This window comes from Loxodonta africana, chromosome 12, assembly GCF_030014295.1.
Source record: "Loxodonta africana isolate mLoxAfr1 chromosome 12, mLoxAfr1.hap2, whole genome shotgun sequence".
NCBI lineage: Eukaryota > Metazoa > Chordata > Mammalia > Proboscidea > Elephantidae > Loxodonta > Loxodonta africana.
In genome coordinates this window covers 65,324,339-65,346,705 of record NC_087353.1, presented here as the reverse complement: position 1 = coordinate 65,346,705, position 22,367 = coordinate 65,324,339, and the positions used below count along the sequence as shown (strand labels likewise).

Here is a 22,367-nt window from a genome sequence, read left to right as displayed (position 1 = left end):
TGCAGAAAAGAAAAAATTGTCTTCAGTATCTTACTTTCCCTTTGGCCATCCTCTCCCTACTGTGCCCTGGGAAGTGGCTCTTGGGTGAAGACCTGCCTGAGTGGGCTGCCAGCCATGGGAGAGATCCAAGGTCTGAAGGTCCCCATTGCTGCTGGGGGTGTCTGGGTTCTGTGAACATCAAGAATTCTACAACAGGGCTGCATCTTGACATGCTCGCTGCCTTGGACACAAACACGTATCCAGGACAGCTGCGTGCGGGATCCCGTATGGGCTACATGGCTGAGACTCTCTTATGGTGACACAGCCCTGCTGTGGGTTTTTAAAAGCAAAGGTTGCCAGGCCTTGGGCTTGACTCCTAAGGGCCGGGTTCCCTGCCTCGCCCAGCCCCTTCCCTCTTCCGATGGCATTACCGTCTGTACACTAGTGAGAAAAGAGTTCCAAAACAGTCTCTCAGCAAAGGGACTAGAAAGCCTGCCAGCGACCACCTCGCCTGCCTCTCTACTGAGGCAGCAGACAGGGCTGAAAAGCAGCAAGAGGGAGTCGGGTTAGACAGTGATCAGGGAGCACGTTAAGACACAGGAGGTCATCAGCCCCCTACTCTTCTGCCAAGGGCCAATGGGAGCCAGGCTAGGGACTGGTGGCCCGGGGAAGGGTGGGTCAGCTATGGCCCTGCTTACACAGGATGACCTCCTGAGGGTCTTGCTAGCCCAGGATCGCCCGATTCTTCCTACAAGTCTGTCTTCTCATCAGCCCTGCTCTATCCCTTTACGGTAGAACGGCGTGAGACCACAGGGTATGTATCCCACATAAGAGGTACACCCTGCCGCGGCTTCTTGTGTGTTGGCAAGGTGTGAGTGTATCAGTGGGGTAGTGCAACTGACACTACTTAATGTGCCCCTGAAGCAGTGTCCTTACTGGTTAAGTGAGTAACGTGGGGGGAAGACCACCACACCTCATGAAACAAGTTAATATGTTCTAAGTGTTTGGCTAGCACTAGGTGTTTTGATTACTTAACTGGCACTTATAATGTTTAGAACCTGGGCCCAGTTGGGCTTTCCCTTTTTATAAGTGTCTTCAGACATATGGGCGCATACAGACACTAAATGGGGTGGTTGGCTGCTGCCAGGGCTCTGATTTCCCAGAATGGGGTGGTGGGCTGCTGCCTCCAGCTGCGTCACCAGAGCCTCTTACATCGTGTGCTCTTACAGATTGGGGCTAGGCCAGCCTGAAAGACAATGATGTTCTCTTACACACCAGCTACAAAAGGAGCTGGAGATCCTATCTGGAACTACGTGGGTCAGATAGAATCAGGAAGTGTGTGCAGAGCCACACGAACACCGCAACAGATATCAGCCAGAACAGGCTTTTAACAGCCCATGACTGAGGTCGTTAAGCAGATAGGACTGTAAACTTCTGTCCTGGCAGACCTGCGAGCACAGCGAGTCGGGTGGTTACACACAGGGCTCTGAAAACGCTTCTGATCCCTACAAGGGGAGGCCTTGGCATGGGGTAGACACTCAACTCCGGGCCTGAAGGAAGGGGCTGCTGTTTCCCCTCCAGGCACAAGGCATGCCTGGTGGACCACCTTGCCAGGGTGTGGGGCCCCGAGGGAGCCTGTGACCCTACAGGCCAACGGTGTCCTCACTGGTTAAGTGAGTAAAGTCGGGGAACACCACCACACTGCATGACACCAATTAATATGTTTTAAGTGTCTGGCTAGCGCTAGGTGTTTTGATTACTTTACTGGCACAATGTGCAGAACCTGGGCCCGAATGGGCTTTTCCTTTTTATAAGTGTCTTTAGACATACGGGCACGTGGCAGAAGAAATGGCTCAGCTCTTTTAGAGAAAACAACAAAAATATCTTCATCATTTTAGCTAGTGTGACTAAATGTTTTGGGGGTTAAACAAGAGAGGCACGAGAGAGCTTTTCTAAAGTAACTTTAAATACCTAAGCTTAAAGAATCTATATAAAATCAGTGATGAGAAAATAGATTTATTATATTTTCACAAAAATTCTTAGAATTATCTGTTATGTTTGAGTTCAAGACCCACATGATGTCCCTTCCCTCACTACTAGGGCTCTGAGGTTGTGGTAGAGGCAGGAGGCTCCCTATCTGCAGAGATTCTCCTTCCCATCCCCTTTGGTGCTTCTCATACACCAGTGTGCATACGTTACACATTGCACAAACAGAACTGTGTTCTATTTGCTAATATTTCTTTGCAAGAGAGTTGAATATGTTAGGTTGAACTGTATGAACCTGCCACCATTCAACCAAGGTGACTACAACAAGGGCAGCTGCGTGTGGCTCAGCCTAGTTTGAATATGGCCCTCACAGATCTTCACTGGAACAATCTGCAGAAGATGAGGACCAAGGAAAACAGCTGGCTGTGTGTCCAAAGAAGTGGCTTTCCCTAGCTCTCCCTTTCTCTTTGCCTCAGGACCTGGCCCCCTGCTGTCAGTGTGGATGCACACGTGTGCACATGCAAGTGCTTGAACGTGTGGGTGTGTGCACGTGTGCGAGCCTATGCGTGTCTGGACATGCATGTTTGCTCCTCTCCAGCTTAGGCTCATCTTTTCATTTCCGTAAGTCAGCATCTTCAACAAAATGCTTGGAAACACATCCGGGCATTTAGGGAGAGGTGTGTGTATTCATGGAAAACCCATGAAAAAAGGGGCTTATGAAGGGTTGAGGGCCTTCTCAGCTGGGCTACAGTTTGATCTGCCTTCCTTTTGTGTTTCCTTGCAAATGCTAAGCTAACGCATTCAATGTGAAAATCACCCAGGCTATTCTGCATTTGTAGTTTTGACTTTTTTTTTTAGTATTATTAATATTTCATCATAAAAGTATTGATTTCCTTTAACTACAAGACTTAAAGTTTGCTGCATCCTTAGGCATGATTTTATTACGTCTTGGGGCCAAATGCTTTTTCCTCCCCTCAAAGGAATGCTTTTCCTTTTATATAACGTGTGTCAAGAAGAAAAAAGGAATTGATTCACAGAATTCAGCATTATAGGCCAACTTTTAAGGAACCTATCTAGTATGTATACTTGGATAGACATTTCCTAAACGTGGCCAGGGCGTCTCATTGTTAAGGCTCTTTTTCTGTTACAGGTAAGAAGCAGAGCACAAAATTTATAGTAAAATACAAGAAAGCTCTAGGAGAAGCCAACACGGGAAATGAAGACAACTGTAGACATGACCCCAAAGCTTAGAAACTCCTTTCGAGTGCTCCAAGATTCATAAAGACTTTAGTTTCCACATTGTTGCTCTTCCTTCCTTTAAGAAAGGTAACAGAAACAAGAAGAAACCCTGCCAGTTTGGGGCTGCCTAGAAAAGGAACCGTTTCCCCTTTGTGAAAATTACTGACGTCAGATGCCAGCGGCAGTGTTAGGGAGAAAAGGCTCAGGTTTATAGAATCCATCCGGGAAGCAGGCAGAGGGCAGTAACTGGCAAAACAAACTCAGCGCTCTGAAATGTTTAAATATTGAACATCCTCTCTCCTTCCTCCACATTTATTATTAACTTGGACCCGTACCACCGTGTGTGTTGACTTCATTTCTTCCCAAGAACCCAAGACACAATGGACAGTGCTCAGGGCTGGAGCATGGGGTGGGGTTGAGGTTTGGGCTTCTTTCTTTCACATCCTTTCTGGAACTTCTTTATGGTCAGCCCCACATTTTAGAGACAAGAATTCCTGGAAATGTCTCGGCCTTCCTGTGACCCCTGATATCTGAATGCAGGTAATTAGTACCCCAAATATTGACAGGCTGGACTTTCTTCCCCTCCCAGACAAGACAGCAGTGTCAGAGGGAGGCCACAGGAAAGATACTGTTGCCACAGACAAGTGAGGCTGCTGCAGTGTCACAGGCCAGAAGGCTATTGTGAGGGACTGTGTGTGGGTCCCTTGGCTTTGGGCAGGGGAAACAACGCCCGAGAGGCTGTGTGCACGCATGCTGGAAGTGCCTGGTTCAAAAAACTGTCCACAGCCACCAGATGCCTTGTGCTCAGCTACCAACAACTGGGAGAGGGACTGGTGGTGCCTCTGCTCGGGACACATGGAACACATCAGATGACAGAAACCGGCCAACAGCCAAGCAAACACCGAGGCCTGGACTGGGTGTCGCTCCTGTGAAGATGAACATTTGCGACTGGAAACATAAATCTCCAATCTTTCCAGAAAACAGGGCAGCACCTTTTCTTGGGAACAAACAAGGAAGGGGGAATGGACCATCCATCATGCCCATGCAGAAACCAATAACCCTCCTGCCAAAACGAAGATTCTCTAGATTTCTAGCAGGACAAGCGGGTTACAATCATTCATTTTTCCTGGGCTTTTATCTGTTCAAGTGAAATTGTCCCAAATGACTGGCCTACAGCTTCCACTTTCCTTTAAAAGACAGCACTACATTTGAGATCGATGTTTTCCCCTGAAACGTGGGCTAAATTTAGCCTTCCCTGCATCCTGCTCTCTGGTCGTTGCACTAAGCTGGCGGGCAGCGCTGGCCCACTCCTTGCTGAGTTAGGCGTCTGCCTTCCAATGCTGGATTACTCAAGCACCCAGCCCTGTCCCTTTGTTCATCATGCATACAAAGCCTCCAGTTCTCTGAAGTTCCCATAGTTAAGCTCCAGCTTCCCGGGGTATTTATCTGCCCCTAGCTCTCACAATTTCCCCCCAAAAGCCATCAGGTCAGCTGGCATTGAGCTGCCCTTGAGGACCCCTCCCTGGAGCAGCTGAGTGCTCATTATTTGATTGCCTCCCGAAGCAGGGGGATGATGGAGGCTACCGTGGGCTTTACGGACTCCACTGAATCAGAGAACTTACTTCTCTCTCGGTCTCACTTGGCAAGCTGCCCTGAGAGTGAAATTTCACTGATTGATTTAATGCCTCATGTCCAGAGAGCCCGTATTTCTGAAATCTTTATCCTTATATGCGGTTGCAAGGGAACATGCCCTAAACAGACATTGTAAGCTATGGTTTCTACTGTGCTGTTAACTTGTGTACTCTCTGTCTTTGGCAAGAATATGATATAAAATAGAAATAAGACAGAAAAGATGCATGTGCCCATGTGAACAGCATACGGGCGCACACGCACGGAAAGATGGCTTTGCCCTGAAGCACCATGCTAGCTTGCATCTCTGAAGGGAGACCCTTTTGGGTGAAATGCTGGGTCTGGGCATGGCCAGGTGGGCGTTCCCGCTCTGCTTTCCGGAAAGCAACTTGGCAAGATGCTATCAAGAGCCTTAAATAGGGACGCTACCTTTGACCCTAAAGGAATCCAATCTAAAGGAATAATTGGAAACACCAAGATTTCTGTATAAAAGTGTTCAGCACTGGGCTATTCATGATGTCACAGAAACCATCTAAATGGCCAATGTGAGATACCGCCTAGGTAAATTTTGGCTAATCCAGACAGTGGACTATTAGGTAGCCCTCAACAATGGAGTTTATGAAGAGGCACGCTGTAGCACAAGGAGAAGCGTATGACGCGATGACAACGTTGTTAAAAACAAACCCCGTGGCCCTGCTGTTCTGCTCCTGGAACTTCCAGGAGAAAGGGCTGCACGAAGCCCAGGGTGGCACATTTGAGGATGCCCTCTGCATCTCCGCCCATGACAGTGAAGCCTGGAATCCACCGAAATGCTCAGCCAAAGAAATGTCAGTATGCCTACCGGGGAGTAGATGCAGCCCCGAAAAGGAATGTGCAAAATCTGCAATGCTAACACACGGAGAGCTCTGGTCCCCATGGGTGACTGGAAAAAATCAAGCTGCAGAATGCTACACAGAATTATGATTCTGTTTAGATTAAAAAAGATAAAGACGGCCCGATCCACAAAACAAGACAGATTCATATTCCTTATCCTAAACCCTTGGGGGCAGATGTGTTCTGGAATTTGAATCTTCAGGCATTAAAAAGGTTCTGTGGAATGTATACATTGTCACATCCTCCGCTAGGTCCTGAGCAGCTAAAACCAAACACGGGAAGTTTCTGCAGGAAAGGTGCTTGCATATTCGCTGCAAGTGGCACTGACAACCCCTCTCAACAGCCCACAAATAGTTCAAGGGCAGATTCTGCCACCAAATGAGTTTGGAAGAAATCTTTTGGTTTCCAGAGCTGTCTGGGTTTCAGAATTGAAGATTAGGGGCTGTGGACCTGTCCATGGGTACACATGGAATACAACTGTACAGAAAAGGGTCTGGAGAGAGATAAGCCCCCTGATAACTGTGGTTACCTCTGGCAAGGGGCTGGAGGGGAGTGGTCAAAGGGGACTTTGGCCTCATTTATAATTTTTTTTAAAGGAAGAAGAAACTCACATATTTCTTTGGTACCTAAAAATTAAGCAAAATAATAAAAAGGAGAGGAAAAGGAGGAGGTAAAGAGGAGGAGGGTGGTGGGAGGAGAGAGGTGGGAAGCGCAGGGGAGGGGAGAGAGATACATACACAGATGGGAAGTAAACTGAAATATTAACGATGCTTGTTTCTGGGGTGGTAGGACCGTCATTGTGGGCATTCTTCTTCCTGTAGCTTTACAGTTTTCATTTATAATTTTTTACCTCCATGTATTAATGCATATAAAATTAATACAATGGGTTTGCAGTAATAGCAATAGAGTCAGCTGGTTCCATCTATTCCTGTCATTGTCAGCTCATCCCCAGGCCTGGGGCCTTGGAGATCTCCTGGGGCCGAGTCCCCCGAGTCCCCACCATCACCGCCACCCTGACTCGCTGCTGCCGCCGCCGGTGTGATGGCGCTGATGGCTCAGCAGAGCCGGTCCTCACCTCCATAGCAATGAAATACAGCCCCTCCTGTGGCCTCTGCTAACACACTTGCCACTTTGATTCATCATCTCTCTTACTCTCTCTGTCCTTTATTTTTCTGCCCTCTTTGGCCTTTGATTGCTTTTCGGGAGTTTATCATATTGAACTTTTATCCCTTTCCAGGAAACCCTATTATTATTTTTTTCCCTTCCCTTTCACAATTAATAAATAATCATGACAGCACTTCTTTGGACAGAGGTACATCCTGCCTCCCACACAGAAGTGCCGGAGCTTCTCTGTGGTGCCACTCTGGGCTGTGCTGAAGGTGCATCACCCACCACAAAAGGGAAGGCATTTTGGAACATTGTCGCGCGCAGGGAAAGGTGCCGAAAGTGTCCTCATTCTCTGAGCGGTTCCCAGTCCTCTGAGGACGTTGTGCTTGCACTGCCATCCTCCAGGTGGGAGACAGGGAGCACTGAGCACTGGTCAGGGAGTCTCAACGCTGGGGATAAGTAAGTAGTAGTGGTACAACAAAGAGTTCAGGGCACTACTGACTGTTCTGATCAGGGCCATGTTAGATGCATCCTTACAGAACAGGAGAAAAATGTGGAACAGAGCTCAGATTCTTAAAAAGCCCAGGCTTACTGGACAGGTTGAGACTAGAGGACTTCCTGAGACTATCGTCCTAAGTTACTCTTTAAACCCTAAACGGAAATTATCCTTTGAGGTCACCTTTTAGCTAGACAACAGATTGGCTCATAAAATAGACTATCACCCATGAGTAATGAGCTTCTTTAAAGAAAATCATCTATGGTAAAAAATTACTCTAAAGCAAAGATGAGAAGGTAAGGGGCAGGAGCACTAGAGAACTGGAAATGGTACAACCAGAATGGGAGGAATGAAAACGGTGACACACTGGGAAAAATGTAACCAATATCACTGAATAATTTGTGTGGGAACCTAATTTGCTCTGTAAATTCTCACCTTAAACACACATACACACACACGCGCACACACACACACACAAGTTACAGGCATGGGCTTTGTCGGCAAACAGACATGGGTTTGAATCATAGTCCTGTGCTTACTGGCTGTGTAATGGGGACAGTAGCTCTAAGCTTTGGTTTCCCTGGGTGATGCAAATAGTTAACACATTGGCTGCTAACCAAAAAGTTGAAGGTTCAAGTCCACCCAGAGGTGCCTTGGAAGAAAAGCCTGGTGATCTACTTCCAAAAAATCTGCCATTGAAAACTCTATGGAGAACAGTTCTACTTGGACACACATGGGGTTGCTACGAGCTGGAGTCAATTCGATGGCAAATGGTACTGGTAATATGAGGAAAATAATCCCTACCTCATTCATTGTTGTGAAAATTAAGTGAGAAGAATATATGCAACTGTTCTTAGCACAGTGGCTGGTATGTAGTATGCGGTATGTGGTAGTATGCAGTAACTGCTCAATAAATGGAGGCTGGTATTATCAGAAGGTCTCTGGGTGGCACAAGTGGTTTGTACTTGTCTGCTAACATAAAGGTTGGCAGTGTGAACCTACCTAGTGTGCCACGGAAGACAGGTCTGCAAATCTGCTTCCATAAAAATTACAGCCAAGAAAATTCTATGGAGCACAGTTCTATTCTGTATTAATTTGTAGTTCAAGCTCATGTAGGGTTGCTATTAGTTGGAAGTGACTTGATGGCAACGGTGGTGTTTTTTGGTTTTTTAGTACAAGCGAGGTGCCTGAGCATTTGTTCCCGAAGCACTTCACCAGTTTCTGCCACATGAAAACAGGAGCACAACTAGCCCTAATTATCTCCAAGAAATAACATGGAACATTTGGGACCATAGTTTTTAAAAAGTCACTGGAGTGAGCTGGACAAAGCTTCTAGCATAGCATCTACCAGAACCAGGAGGTAACTTCCGGAGCAACAAGTAGGTGCTGCTCACCTGTCTTCTGTCTCAAATCCACAGCACAGGCTGCTCACTGCACTTCAGGGGTTTGCAGCAAAAGCTCACAGCAGTGATTCTAATATCTCTGTTCTTTCCCACAAGTCTTGACGCTGAGGTCAGACCACAATTAACAGAGACTTCTGGAAAGGTACAAAATGCAAACTTATCTCATAATTTACAGGAAAGAAAAGGGAACAGGAGCCTATTTTACCCGTAAGAACAGACTTTTGTTTTTCAAAGTCAAAAAGAAATGGAAAAAAGATAAGTTCTGGGGATGAGGAAGAGCGCCAGGTGAGTCTGGATCGCATCGAGGTTTCCAAATTAACCCGGAATGTGCTGCTGGTTCCAATTTTTCCTTTTCCTATTTGGACCGCTTTAAGGAAAACGTTGCATAAATCTGGCTATTTTATAATCAAAAATGGGACACAAATCAGATAATCTGGTCTTCAGAAAGAGATGACAGCTTTGTGAGCCTGACTAGTTTAGAACTAGTTTTTAAAAAATACAATAGCTTTATTGAGATAGACTTCACATACTGTACAATTCACCCACTTAAAGTGCAACGATTCATGGGTTTATAGTACTTTCACGGACTTGTGCAACCATCACAATTAACTTTAGAACATTATCTTTGCTCTTATGCCTAGTTTTGATTATAACTCCTAACAAGGAATTGCAAACCCATTTACCCCTAACTATGCCAAATGCCAGATGAGCCTACAACCTGGCTGTTATGGATTGAATTATGTCTCCCCAAAATACCTAGTGTAAATCCTAACTTCTATACCTGTGTTTATAATCCCATTTGGGAATGGGTTCTTCGTTATGTTAATGAGGCAGGATTAATGTAGGGTGTATTTTCAGTCAATCACTATTGAGATATAAAAGAGATTAAACAAGCTAGCAGGGATGGGGAAAGAGATGCCCCAAGCCACATGAGGCTTGACTAGGAGCAGAAGCTCAGAAGAGACAAGGACCTTCCTCCAGAGCTGAGAGGGAGAAGGGCTTCCCCTAGAGTCAGCACACTGAATTCGGACTTCTAGCCTCCTAATGGAAACCCTGGTGGCATAGTGGTTAAGTGCTACAGCTGCTAACCAAAGGGTCGGCAGTTTGAATCTGCCAGGCACTCCTTGGAAACTCTATGGGGCAATTCCACCCCGTCCTATAGGGTCGCTATGAGTCGGAATCGACTCGATGGCACTGGGTTTCTGGGTAGCCTCCTAAACAGTGAGAAAATAAACTTGTTTGTTAAAGCCATTCACTTGTGATATTGTTATAGCAGCACTAGATAACTACGACAGAATTTGCAACCGTAAAAGCGGGGTGCTGCTCTAACAAATAGATACCTAAAATATAGAAGTGGTTTTGGAATTGGGTAATGGGTAGAAGCTGGAAGAGTTTTAAGGTGTCTAATAGTAAAAGCCTGAAAACCCTGATGGTGTAGTGGTTAAGTGCTACGGCTGCTAACCAAAAGGTCGGCAGTTCAAATCCACCATGCGGTCCTTGGAAACTCTATGGTGCGGTTCTACTCTGTCCTATAAGGGGTCGCAATGAGTTGCAATCAACTTGACGGCAATGGTTTTTTTTAACAGTAAAAGCCTAGATTGCCTTGAAGAGACTGTTGGTAGAATTATGGATGTCAAAGGCAATTCTGATGAGGGCTCAGAAGGAAGTGAGGAGAGCTATGGAGAAAGTATCCATCGTTTTTGAGAATACATATGACACCAGCCAACAGAATGTCGCTAGAAATGTGGATGTTAAAGGTGCTTCTGGTGACTTTTAAAAGGAAATGATGAACATGTGACTGGACAATGGAGGAAAGGTGATGCTTTTCATGTAGTGGCAAAGAACTTGCCAATTACGTTCAAATGTTTGATGGAAGGTAGAACTCGTAAGTGATGAACTTGGGTAACTGGCTGGTAAGATTTCTAAGCAAGATCCTAAAGGGGCTGGATGATTTCCCCTTGCTGCTTATAGTAAAATGTGAGAGGAAAGAGATGGACTGAAAAATGAAAACAGAACTTAAAGATTTGGAAAATTCTGTTGCACAAACTAAGGACACGTGTCCTAGAATGTTCACCAAGGACAGGGCTTCGCAACCTTTTGTTAAAGAGATTAAGCCTGTGATGGATCTAACCAACTACCACAGCAGAAAATCCATCAGCTTACACTGAAGGGGAAAGAAAGAATGAAAGGAAAGAATGCTGTCTGCCTCTTGGAATTCTACAGGCAGAAAACAGGCTGAAGGAGCTACATCTGTTATCCATCTGTTGTCCTCCAAGAAAAGAAAAGGCCCATCCCTGGAGAAGCTCAGAGATCAGCAGAATTGTTAGAAGGAGCATGGGAAGCAGGGCCTTCTCAGTTTCAAAGGGTGGGGCCATGCTCTCCTGGATCTCAAAGGGCAGAGTCATAGCCTCCTAGGTTTCAAAGTGCTGCTGGCCAAGCACGAGCATCTGGGACCTGATTTATCAGTACTTCTTATAGGCATGGAAACCCTGGTGGCGTAGTGGTTAAGTGCTACGGCTGTGAACCAAAGAGTCGGCAGTTCAAATTCACCAAGCGCTCCTTGGAAACTCTATGGGGCAGTTCTACTCTGTCCTATAGGGTCACTATGAGTCGGAATCGACTCAAAGGCACTGGGTTTAGTTTTTGGTTTGGTTCTGACAGGCATGCACAGAAAACCCTCTCTGGTCTGCCGGTGAAGGCAGGGGCTCAGGAACCACATGTGGAGGTGTGTGTGTGTGGTTGAGATCATGGTGTCTCAGCTCTCCCGAGGGTGAGGCCAAGAATTTCTTCAGGTCCTAGCCCCGAGGAGGATCTCTGAACACCGGGCTGAGTAGACTGTGGTGTCAGACTATGGGTTTCAGCTGCACTGCTTACCACTGTGTGACGTAGGGCAAGTTACTTAACCTCTCTGGGCCTCGGGCCTTCTCCCTGATAAGTGCAGATAGCAAGAGTGTCTCCTTCTTCGGGTTTGGGTGGGAAGACACTCAACATGGTACTGGCAGTACAGTGAACATCCACACACACTCCCCTTTGGAGGAACCCTAGCTGTTGAGACATTTCGACCTGAGGAATGCTCAGTGGGCAAAGAGCAAAGCACACTGTCTCTTCCTTCTGTGACCTGACCCTGTCACCTCAACTCTCCAGCCTTGGTTTCCCTCTGTCAGAGGGGGGTGAGCACACTCCCTTCATGGGGTGACTGAAACCATGAATGGGGAAGTGCCGTGGAATGTATGGAGTCAGTGCCATCCTTAGAGCAGATCTGCCAATGCCAGGCAGGATCAGACTCAAGCCCATCGCTGACCATGTCACCATCCCTACTCTGTCCAGCTGCCCTCGGCTTTTGGGGGGCCCAAATGGCCCTGTGTGGCTGTCTCCAATCCAGTCCTCTCTCATTATTCAGTGAACTCAGCTCAAGCCATGCCCCCTGCTTAAAGTCCGTCAGAGCCCTTAGGATGAAAGCCACAACCCTGTGGCCTTCCTGGCCCCCTTGGTCTGGCCTTGCCCATCTCAGTGGCCTTCTCTCCTGCCCTGTGCCCCTCCCTCCCTCTGTTCTGGCTACATGGACCCTCTGCGAAATGCACCCTGCCAGGGACCCCCGGCCCCATTATCTCCTGCATAGCAGCTGTCCTGTTTACATGCCTGCCTCCTCCATGTAGGCTGATAGCTGCACTAGGGCCTACATGGGGATGCCCCCAAGAAGTGCTCAGTATGCACTGGCTGAACACATGATGAAGCTCCAGAGGGCACCTTCTCTGGTGACAACTTCAGTTGAACAGGTGCCTAGAAGTCCTCTTGCCTGGTGCCAGTCACATGGTGGCAGAGCCCGAGAACACCTGCTAGAATATTTGTGAGCACAGCACCTGACGAGTGGCCTGGAGGAGCCGGGCGAGCTGTCCTACTAGGCAGGCTGCTTTGCCCCTTGAGCATTGGTAATGGTGCTCATTGCTAATGGTAATATGGCATTATGATGGCTGGTATACACCAACAGAGTGCTGGCTTGGCTCTAAGAGGCTTTCCAGGTGTTCAGCCCTCACCACAACACATGGGGTGGGCCCCATCACTAGCCCCATTTTATAGAAGAGGAAACTGAGGCTCAGGGGCTTTAAAGAACTTCTCAACATCACACAGCTCCATGGTCAAGTGGGGACTTGAACCCTGATGGTCTGGCTCCGGGGTCTGTGTCCCCATCTCTTTATTGCATGTCACTGGCAGAGTTGTGGCATGGTTGAAATAGCACTATGACATATACCTGGCACACAGTAGGTGCTAAAATGACAGTAGCTTTTAAAACGGCTCAGGTCTGGCAGCTTCCTGTGAGCGTCTTGTGCTGGGACGCCATGAAGGGTCCCTCTGCTAGACTCAGTGGTGAGAGAAGTTGCTACTGGATGGGCTTGGGGTGAAGAGGTCAGGGAGATAGGACGGTGTGTGGGTCATGGGCCCCCAGGCCTGGGTACTGTTTCAAGACCCCAGAATGCTGCTCTGAGCTGGTGCGCATTTCCCTCTGGCATCAGCCTGGAAATCTGGCAAAAAACACATTTTTCCAAAACTCTTAAGATTTTATAAATGTCAACTGTTTCAGAGCACTCTCTAGGTTACTAAGGGCTGGGGTGGCAGTTTTTGGGGAAGGCTCCTTTTATTAACATCAACTCTTCCTGACCCCTGGCTGCCCTGCAGCTTACAAGGACGTGTTTGGTCCTGGAGGCCAAGTGTGCACGGAAACCAAGCGTGCTGAGAGGCCTGACTGTGGGCCTGTCAAGAAAGCAAGGCTCGGGAAGCCACAACAAAGGGTGGCTTCCCACCAGAAGCTCCACAGAGCCTTCAGATGAATTTAGCAGGAAAGGGAAGGTCTGTGGGCAGGAGGTAACGTTTTTCCCAAGAACCATTAGAGGAAGGCAGGCCTGTGCAGTTGGTAGAGCAGAGTCTGAAGGCAGGCTCTCTCCCTGGTTACCAGTTCTGGGACTCCAGGCAAGTAGCTGTGCTTTTCGAGTCTTGCTTGCCTCAGATGCAAAAATCGTTAACCCTACAGTTTTCACAAATTTATTTCCTTATTTTATGCAAAGCAACTAACTAGCTTAGTATTTAGCACATAGCTGGGATTCAGTAAATGGGACTTAACCTTATGCTTAGATCCCTGGGTGACACAAATGGTTTGTTCTCAACTACTAACCCAAAGGTTGGTGGTTTCAATCCACCCAGCGGTGCCACAAAAGAAAGGCCTGGCAATCTGCTTCTGCAAAGATTACAGCCAAGAAAACCCTATGGAGCTCAGATCTACTCTGTCACACATGGGGTTGCCATAAATCTGAATCAACTTGATGGCAATGGGTTTGGTTTTTTGGTTTGGAACCTTATGCTGGGTGCTTACAAAAACCCTGCAATGCTAGAAATGCATCACGTATACCGAGCTTTCGGCAAGTAACAAATGTCGTGGAGGAATGACTGCAAAGAAGCATCGACTCCCAGAGTCATGCTATGAATTTCTCATGTTCAACATGGAAACCAAGGGAGGCGGCTTTCAACCACTTGTGCCCACAGCAGGGAGCAGTGGAGACAGAGTAAACAACTGATCACCCCCAATCCAGGTGCTCTGGAAGATGTTTTTGTGATGACTTGGGGCTTAAGGAAGTCAGCTTTTGAAGTCTGAATAGATGCCACAAAACAGCCAGTCCTGTCACACTCAGATATTGACTCTCACGCCTTCGGGGATTTGAGATGTTAAAAGAAAAAAAAAAAAAGAGGTATGTATTATTAGAGAGAAGCACGTTTATACAAAATGTCATGGTGGGACAGCCACAAATCCAGGAAGCTGTACCGTATTTCTAGTATGCTGGTACAGAGAGAAAGGGATCTCCAAAAGCAGAGGTGCCAGGAGGCAGGAGCAGAATCGAGTGGCGGCTCTGACATAGTGGCTCTGACACTGGGATGACAAGTCAGACCATGGGTGGGCCAGCCCCCAGCTCCTGGGGATCTTTCTTGTCATCACAGCCTCCTGGACCAGAAGGATATCAGTAAGCTGCAAGGATTTTTCTGGGTCAGAAGTCAGGATCATCAAAATGCCCTCGCTAGCTAAATGCACAGAGACCATTCAGAGAGAAACTGAGGCTCACTGATATCTTGCCTAGTCTTGTGCTTTCCTACTGCCTCTTCCTACATACTTCACTGGTCACCAGATCCTCTTAGGATTCATGTCATGGTTACTTACCCTATGGAAACCCTTGCATAAAGGCTCGGAGGTGCTTGCTATTTATTAAGGACAAAGAATTGGCCACACACAGAACATCCGTCAGTAGGGGCCTGGCTAAATAAACAGTGGTTGGCCCAGATGATGGATTACTCTGCTTATGAACTCAAATGACAAAAATCTCCGAGAGACTGTTGAGTGAAAGTAGTAGTCAGTTAATTAAAAAAAAAAAAAAAAAGGTTGCATAATACTATAGTACAAATACAACAAGTAACTGATCAGAGAAAGGCATAGAAGGGTACATGCCAAGGTAAAGAGGGGGCTGCCTCTACAGAGGGGCCTTTTAAGTACGGCGTGAACCGTCCATCGGGAAAGCCTTCCACCCCAGCTGGCATCTTGGTCCTTATTGCCTCTCCGGGAACCTATGGGTGGCCCATGAGGTGACGGTGCAGAGCAGAGACCGACTTCAGAGCCAGACCCCACCCCACCATGATGGGATGGCACATCTCTAGCCTCCCCCACTTATTCATTAGATGGCGCCTCGTCCTGTGCTGTCCAGGTGGTGAGGGCACAGTGAGGGCCGAGTATGCCTGCGTCTGTCCTGTGCGCTCCCCCCTCCCCTGACCTCTGCTCTGCCGGCCCTTCCCGATTCTAGCCTATCCATCCTGCCACCCATGTCCCTTGAGTCCTCATTCCTTGCTTTAGGACCTTCCATGGCTTCCTGGTACTTTGGGATTATTTGTGAATTGAGAAGAGGCCACCTTTGTTTGATTTTTGCCTTAGAATATCTCTGACTCAAGGAGCCCAGGATTCACTCTGGAACAGGGTTTGAGAACCACTTTATCATTTTCCAAGACCTAATTATAGTGCCTACTTTGGGCTGCCTCCTCCAGGAGGCCTACGTGGCTCTTCACATCTGAACCCGCCTGGCTCTCCAGCCTGTCTCTCCTCACTCCCCTCCCCTCAGCCCTGCTCCCTCATGCCTTCACACCGCTGTGCCCTCTGGATGGGATGCCAAAGCCCCCTGAATTGCTCCCTGTGCCTGCCTCCTGGTTATCTTGGCCTGTCCCCATCCAGTCCACCTCTGCATGCCCAGCACGTGGCACTGCATTCATATGATTCACAAAAGCTTTAGTAAGTACTTCCTGAATAAACCTCCCTTTTCTGACCCTGGTTAGTACATCTGTCATATAACTTTCTCGGAATTTTTAAAGTTCCTTTTAAAAACGCCAGCCACCCTCTGCCCCTTCCTTCTAGACCATCTCACACAGCGGTCCTCTATCCCAGCCTCCACAGCTGACATGCCTGGAAGGGCCAGCTCAAGGCATAAAGGAAAGGGTTGTGCGGAGGACCCTACGGCTTATGCCTCTCTGTGAAGAGTCAGCACAATTATTTTGTCCCATCGTATCTTCTGATTTGGTTCTTCTCATTCCTAGTGGCCCTCATGAATCAACTAACTCTCCTTTCAGGCCGTATACATCCTCAGCAATGCCACTTTACTTGGCCATCTCGATCTCTTGGAGTCCAAGGCGGGCACTATGACTAGCTCTTGGAAAGCTCCTGGAAAGTGGTTCTCAAATCCTGTCCCAGGGGGAACCCTGGGTTCCTTGAGCTAGTCAGAGATATTCTAAGGCAAAAATAAAATCAAGGTGGTCTTTTCTCAATTCACAGATAAATTAACGGCTAGAATGTTGTCAGTTTCTTGGTTTTCTCCTGTAAATGAGCCTTTGATCCATGGCATTTGCTATCACTTGTCTGCTACTGAGGACTTAAGAGTTGATAAAACAATGACTCAGAAACAAAAAAAGCATCAACAGGGAAACAGCTCACAAAGCTTCTTGAAATGATCTGATGGGCTCTCTCTTAGATGCAGAGACTTGTACCCACAGAGGACAGTCATGTTGTTGGCTGGTTTCCACGCTCTGGGCTCACATAACGGAAGGACCCTACTGCAATGGGGCATGGGACTCCCAAGGCACAACCAACTCCACCAGGTACCCTACCACTGGGTAATCTTCAGACCTGAAGACACTGTGGTTCCTTGATGGGAAGGAGACAACGTGGTTCGAGCGCAGCCTGGACTTGGAACAGTGTGATGCGGGGAGGATGTGGCTGTCCTTGGAGCTAGGGCGTCCTGATTTGTAGACTGAGCAGGGGCACCTGCTTCCCAGAGCTGCCCTGAGGTTCTGTGGGAGTGGCCTGGCTCAAGCAGTGCCACAACTACTATCACCAGGAGGAGATGTGTGCTGGGTTGGGGGCTGCAGGAGACGAATTTTAGTTCTTCCCTGGCCCTAGCTCTGGCTCTACGAACTGGGGGGCCTCAGACAAACCACACAACCTGATTGCTCATGGCTGCTTCTGCAGAAGGAGGAAATGTCTGCCTAGCCTACCACACCAGGGTTGTATTGGTAGCTAATGGAAGCACTTCTGAAAAGAGCAAATTTATACAACTGCAAATGTCTTTGGTATCTGCAGCAGAAGGGACTATTGGATTATCAGTTTTTTGGTGCGAACTGATTGAATGTATATAAAAGTGAACCTGTTATTTTGAGGCCCCAAGGGTTAGCTCCTAACTAATAACAAAAATAATAATGCTGGGAGCAGCTGACCTTTATTGAATACTTTATATGTACCAGGCATTGTTGTAGGCATTTCACATGAGTGAACTCATTTTATACTCAAATATGGATCAACATTATGAAGAATGGGAGTTCTAGAACATTTACTTGTGTTCATGTGGAACCTGAACATGGATCAAGAGGCACTTGCTCGAATAGAACAAGAGGGATTCTGTGTGGTTTAAAATTGGAAAAGGTATGCGGCAGGGTTGTATCCTCTCATCTTACTTATTCAATATGTATGCTGAACAAATAATCCATGAAGCTGTACTATATGAAGAAGGACACGGCATCAGGATTGGAGGAAGACTCATTAACAACCGGCGATATGCGGATGAAAGAACTTTGTTTGCCGAAAATGAAGATGACTTGAAGCACTTACTGAAGAAAATCAAAGACTACAGCCTTCAGTCTGGATTATGCCTGAACACGAAGAAAACAAAAATCCTCACAACTGGACCGATAAACATCATGATGATAAATGGAGGAAAAATTCAATTTGTCAACAGTTTCACTCTATTTGGATCAATAATTAATGTCCATGGAAGCAGCAGTCAAGAAATCAAATTATGTATTGTACTGGGCAAATCTGCTACAAAAGACCTCTTTAAAGTTATAAAAAGATGTCACTTTAATGACTAAGATATGCCTGACCCAAGCCATAGTCTTTTCAATCACTTCATGTACACACAGAAAGTAGACTCTGAGAAAGGAAAACAGAAGAATCGAGGCATTCAAATTGTGATCCTGATGAACAATAATGAATGTACTGTGGACTGCCAGAAGAACAAACAAATTAGTCTTAGAAGAAATACAACTAAAATGTTCCTTAGAAGCAAGGATGGCAAGGTTTTGGTTCACTTACTTTGGACATGACATCAGGAAAGACCAATCACTAGAAAAGGACACCATGTTTGGTTAAGCAGAGGGTCAGCAACAATGAGGGAAACCCTCGATAAGAAGGACTGACAAAATGCCACAACAATGGACTCAAACACACCAACGATTGTGAAAACGGCACAGGACCAGGCAATATTTCATTCTGTTATATGTAAGATCACCACGAATTAAAGGCAATTCCACAACAACAAATGCTCACAGTAACCTGATGAGGCAGGTGACATTATCATTCCTGTTTTTAATACGGATAAATTGAGGCCCAGAGAGGAAAGCAGCTGGCACAAGGCAGTACACCAGAACAAGGTGAGGTTGGGACCGGAACCCAGACGCCTGGCTCCAGGGATTATGCTCAGCCACCTCACTCTGCTGACTTGCTCCTGGGCAGGCTCTACTACTGGGAAAAGAAGCCCTATAAGAGGTGAACACAAAGAACCATGGGAAAGATGGACAGCAGATTTTACTTCATGAATACCTCAGGGTGGCGAGATTTAGTGACTGCACCCTTCTGGGTGCTTTTCCATCCTTTCCAATTGTTTTACGATAAATGTGCTTGGCCTGCACTAAGAAGTCAGGAAATGAGAAACAGCAGGAGTTGCTTCCGCAGCTGTGCCATTTGCCCGGCACTGTGATGCTGGTGCAGGCCCACCCATCCTTCGCTGCCTCTGAGGCTGCCTCACAATGGGCCCACTAGAGCCTCCAGAACATGCTAGGCATAGCCAAGACCAAACGGTAGGGTTTTGGTGTCTTCTTACACATCCCTGCAGGGCTCCACAAGCTCTTTCCTGAAGTGGCCAGGTACGTGCTCCCCACTCTGGTACATTCTGACCACAAGGCGCGTGCTCCCCGCTCTGATACACTCTGACCAGAGGCTCAGGGCCCATGGTCACTTCAGTGCTCTGAGAGGGGTAGTCTGTTGTGAGGTGCCACTGAGTCAGCTCCAACTCAAAGCAATCCTATGTACAACAGAACAAAACACCGCCCAGTCCTGCAACATCCTCACCACTGTTGCTATGCTTGAGTCCACTGTTGCAGCTACTGTGTCTACCCACCTTGTTGAGGGTCTTCCTCTTTTCTGCTGACCTCCTACGTTACCAAGTATGATGTCCTTCTCCAGGGACTGGTTCTTCTAGATAACATGTCCAAAGTATGTGGACATGACGGGGGTAATGACCCCCAAAAGTGAAGCAATTCTCAATTCTTTGGAACTATTTTTCCTTCCCGCCTCCACCTCCCAGGAAAATCTCAACTGAGGCATGACAGCTGGCTCTGCCTGTTATGTGTCCGTATTTCGCAAGAGGAGGGCTCCTCAGACAACAAGTGCTATTGTGTCTATTGGTAAAGCGTCTTTTTGGGGCGTGTTCCAAGCGAGAAAACCTTGTCGACCCTGATCCGTGAATGTGGGTACCTCTGGGGCTGTGTGTGAGGCTTTCTTCACAGCTGCTTTGAGAGCCCCAAAAGTGGCCTGGCAAGCAGGGGACCCCTTAGACTCAGCTGAGGGCTGACTTCTGAATGGGAGCCTGGTCCCCACACTTCCTACCCTATTGATCAGTAAAGGTCAGTCTCTTGGACGAAGAGCTTTGAAATGAGCTCACATCCTGCTATATGGCTAGCCTTTCTGGAGAGTGATGTGCAAGGGAGAAGGTTGTTGTTGATCCATTAGGAGGTGAGGTCTCGGAGCACAGGGAGTGTGCCAGTGTGGATACAGAAGAAGGGTTTGGGGAACACTGAGGCTAGGCCAGGTGTGCTCCCTCCAACGAGGGTCCATCCCGCCAACCTCTGACACTCAGAGAGCGGACATGTAAAGCAGCTCAGTGACTACCAGAGCCAGCCTTGAAGCAAATGGACTCAAAGGTGGGAAGGTGGAGTGCGGATCTCGGTCCCTCTCGTGTGAGCTGTGTGGCCTTGGCCAGGGCCTCCAGTTTCCTTTCTGTAAAGCAGGATGAGTGACACCAGCTTCCAGAGCTGTTGAGAGGGTAAAATTAGTGCACATAAAGTGCCTGGCACAGTTAAGTCTTCAGGTCAAACCATAGCCCCTGCTTCCAAAAACAGAACTGACTTTCTGCCTGAAACATGCATAGAGTTGGAACCCGCAGTGTGGTTTTGCCCAGTACCAGTGAGGCCCTGGGAGGTCGTGGTTTAGGCCTTTACTTCCAGAGTCTTTATTTCTAAACTCTTCAAAAGAAAAGTTCACTTTGGATGTGTCAGAGCTCAGTCGGGAAGTCAGAGGTGGTTGGTTCAACCTGGTGGTGGGGCTTAGGGTCTGGCCCCGGGGCAGACAGAGTTCAAAGCCTCAGTGGGGACCTGCAGTGACCCTGGGCTTGCTGACTCCTTTCAACCTTCGTTTCCTCACATCGGAAAGGGAGAATGATGAACTGTTCCTCTGGAGGTTGTTGAGAAGGTCTAATGAGAAGAATACATAAAGTGCTTAGCTGCTCAATAAATTTTGCTTAAAAAAAAATAAAGGCCTCAGAATCAGAATCCAGTTTCCGTAACTCACTGGCTCCAGACCCCAGGCCCCAGTCTCTCACCAGGTAGCTACAGGCTGGGAAAGGGTTAACCCCGGCAGACTCGGCTCTCCTTTCTGTGCGACTCCAGAAAGGGCATTTTTTGCCTTGGAGAGCTGGAAGGAAAGAATTGGCTGGAGTTTTGTAATGGGAAACAAGAAAAATAACAGGCCTAAAAAATTAGTGTCTGGGAAACACCACCATGAGATGACATTAGCACCTAGTGCTTCCCCACCCCCAGGGGATGAACAGTCAAAACCATTGTCTGTGAATCAAACATCGACTTCTTTTCCTTTTCTCTTTTGGATGTTGCTCAGAGGCTTCACGGTCAGCTCTGACTCAGAGCACCCTAGTAATCTTTGTGTTCTTCCTCGGTTACTCAGCTGTCAAAAAGCCAGCTTTGGAACTGCTCTGCCTTTCCACAGAACCATTAAGTGTTCTGGGTTAGGTGACTGATACAGCCGGTTTCCTTGCTTTTGATAAAACTAATACCTGAGAAAAACACGGCACTCCCCGATTTTCAGGGGATTGAAACATTTGCCCAAAGCTGAGACAAGAGCTCAGCTCTGATGGGATGAAGTCGGCCTCTCCCTTGGTGCCCTGTACTGCCCTCACCTCAGGCCAGGGCCAGGCCCAGGCCCAGCAGCAGCAAGACAGCCACTGCCCTACCAGGAGGGATTTACAGTCTGCAGGAAATAGGACAGTGAGCCGTTCGCCTCTTGACCCCCAGCCTCCCAATCGCCAACCCGCCTCCCACCAGCCATCAATATTTGCTGAGCACCTGCTGACTCAGCACCGGGTACTGTCGAGGACAAGACAAAGCCCCCCTCCCGAGGGCCTGCCACTCTAGTGGAGGACAGTGACGGTAAACAATAAAGGAGGTCATTCCAGCTAGTGGTAAGGGCTGTGCAGGAAATACAGCAGCTGCCACGAGGGTGGAGGGAGGGTGCTCGAGGACGAGTGGCCTGAGGTGGGTGAATGTGGCCCTCGCAGGGCAGACAGAAAGCCAGTGCAGCAGAGACAGGCATCTGAAGAGAAGTGAGGCAGAGAGAGGATGACACTGATATGGGAAGGAGGTGGGGCCCCATCCCTCAGGGCTCTGGGTCGGAGAAAGGAGCTGGTGTTCCAGAAGGTACTGGGGGGTGTTTATCAGGGTAGAGAGCTGTGAAAGGCAGACCCAGTCCCTGCCCCAGAACTGACAGGCTGGCGGGGCAGCTGATGACAGGCGAGGTGGAGAGGAGTGACTTTATTTTTTGTCATATCACTAAATCCCCATCGGTGAGGGCTGGGGGCATCAACCTTCCCGGCTGTCCTGTTCAAATCCCTGTAGCACATGCTGGGAGTAGAGCCCTGTTGGGTATGAGTTAGGAAGGGCACAGGGAGATACTGAGCCAGAGGACTGGTATTCTGCCAACCCTCCCCTCCCCACCTGACCCCAGCCTCCATCCAGGT

At 47.9% G+C, this 22,367-nt stretch overlaps 1 protein-coding gene across 7 annotated transcripts in view; it reads right to left on the bottom strand.

The window, feature by feature from the left end:
* Nucleotides 1-22,367, bottom strand: part of CLEC16A (C-type lectin domain containing 16A) — a 250,398-nt gene that overhangs the window by 28,869 nt on the left and 199,162 nt on the right. The window contains exon 22 of one of the 7 annotated variants that reach the window (XM_064295581.1): nucleotides 7-20,811. The exons of the other annotated variants lie outside the window; for them this stretch is intronic. Coding sequence (XP_064151651.1) covers nucleotides 20,702-20,811 — 110 coding nt within the window. The 3' untranslated portion in view covers nucleotides 7-20,701. Of the gene's footprint in view, nucleotides 1-6; nucleotides 20,812-22,367 lie in introns of those variants that run through there. 7 annotated transcript variants of the gene reach the window in all.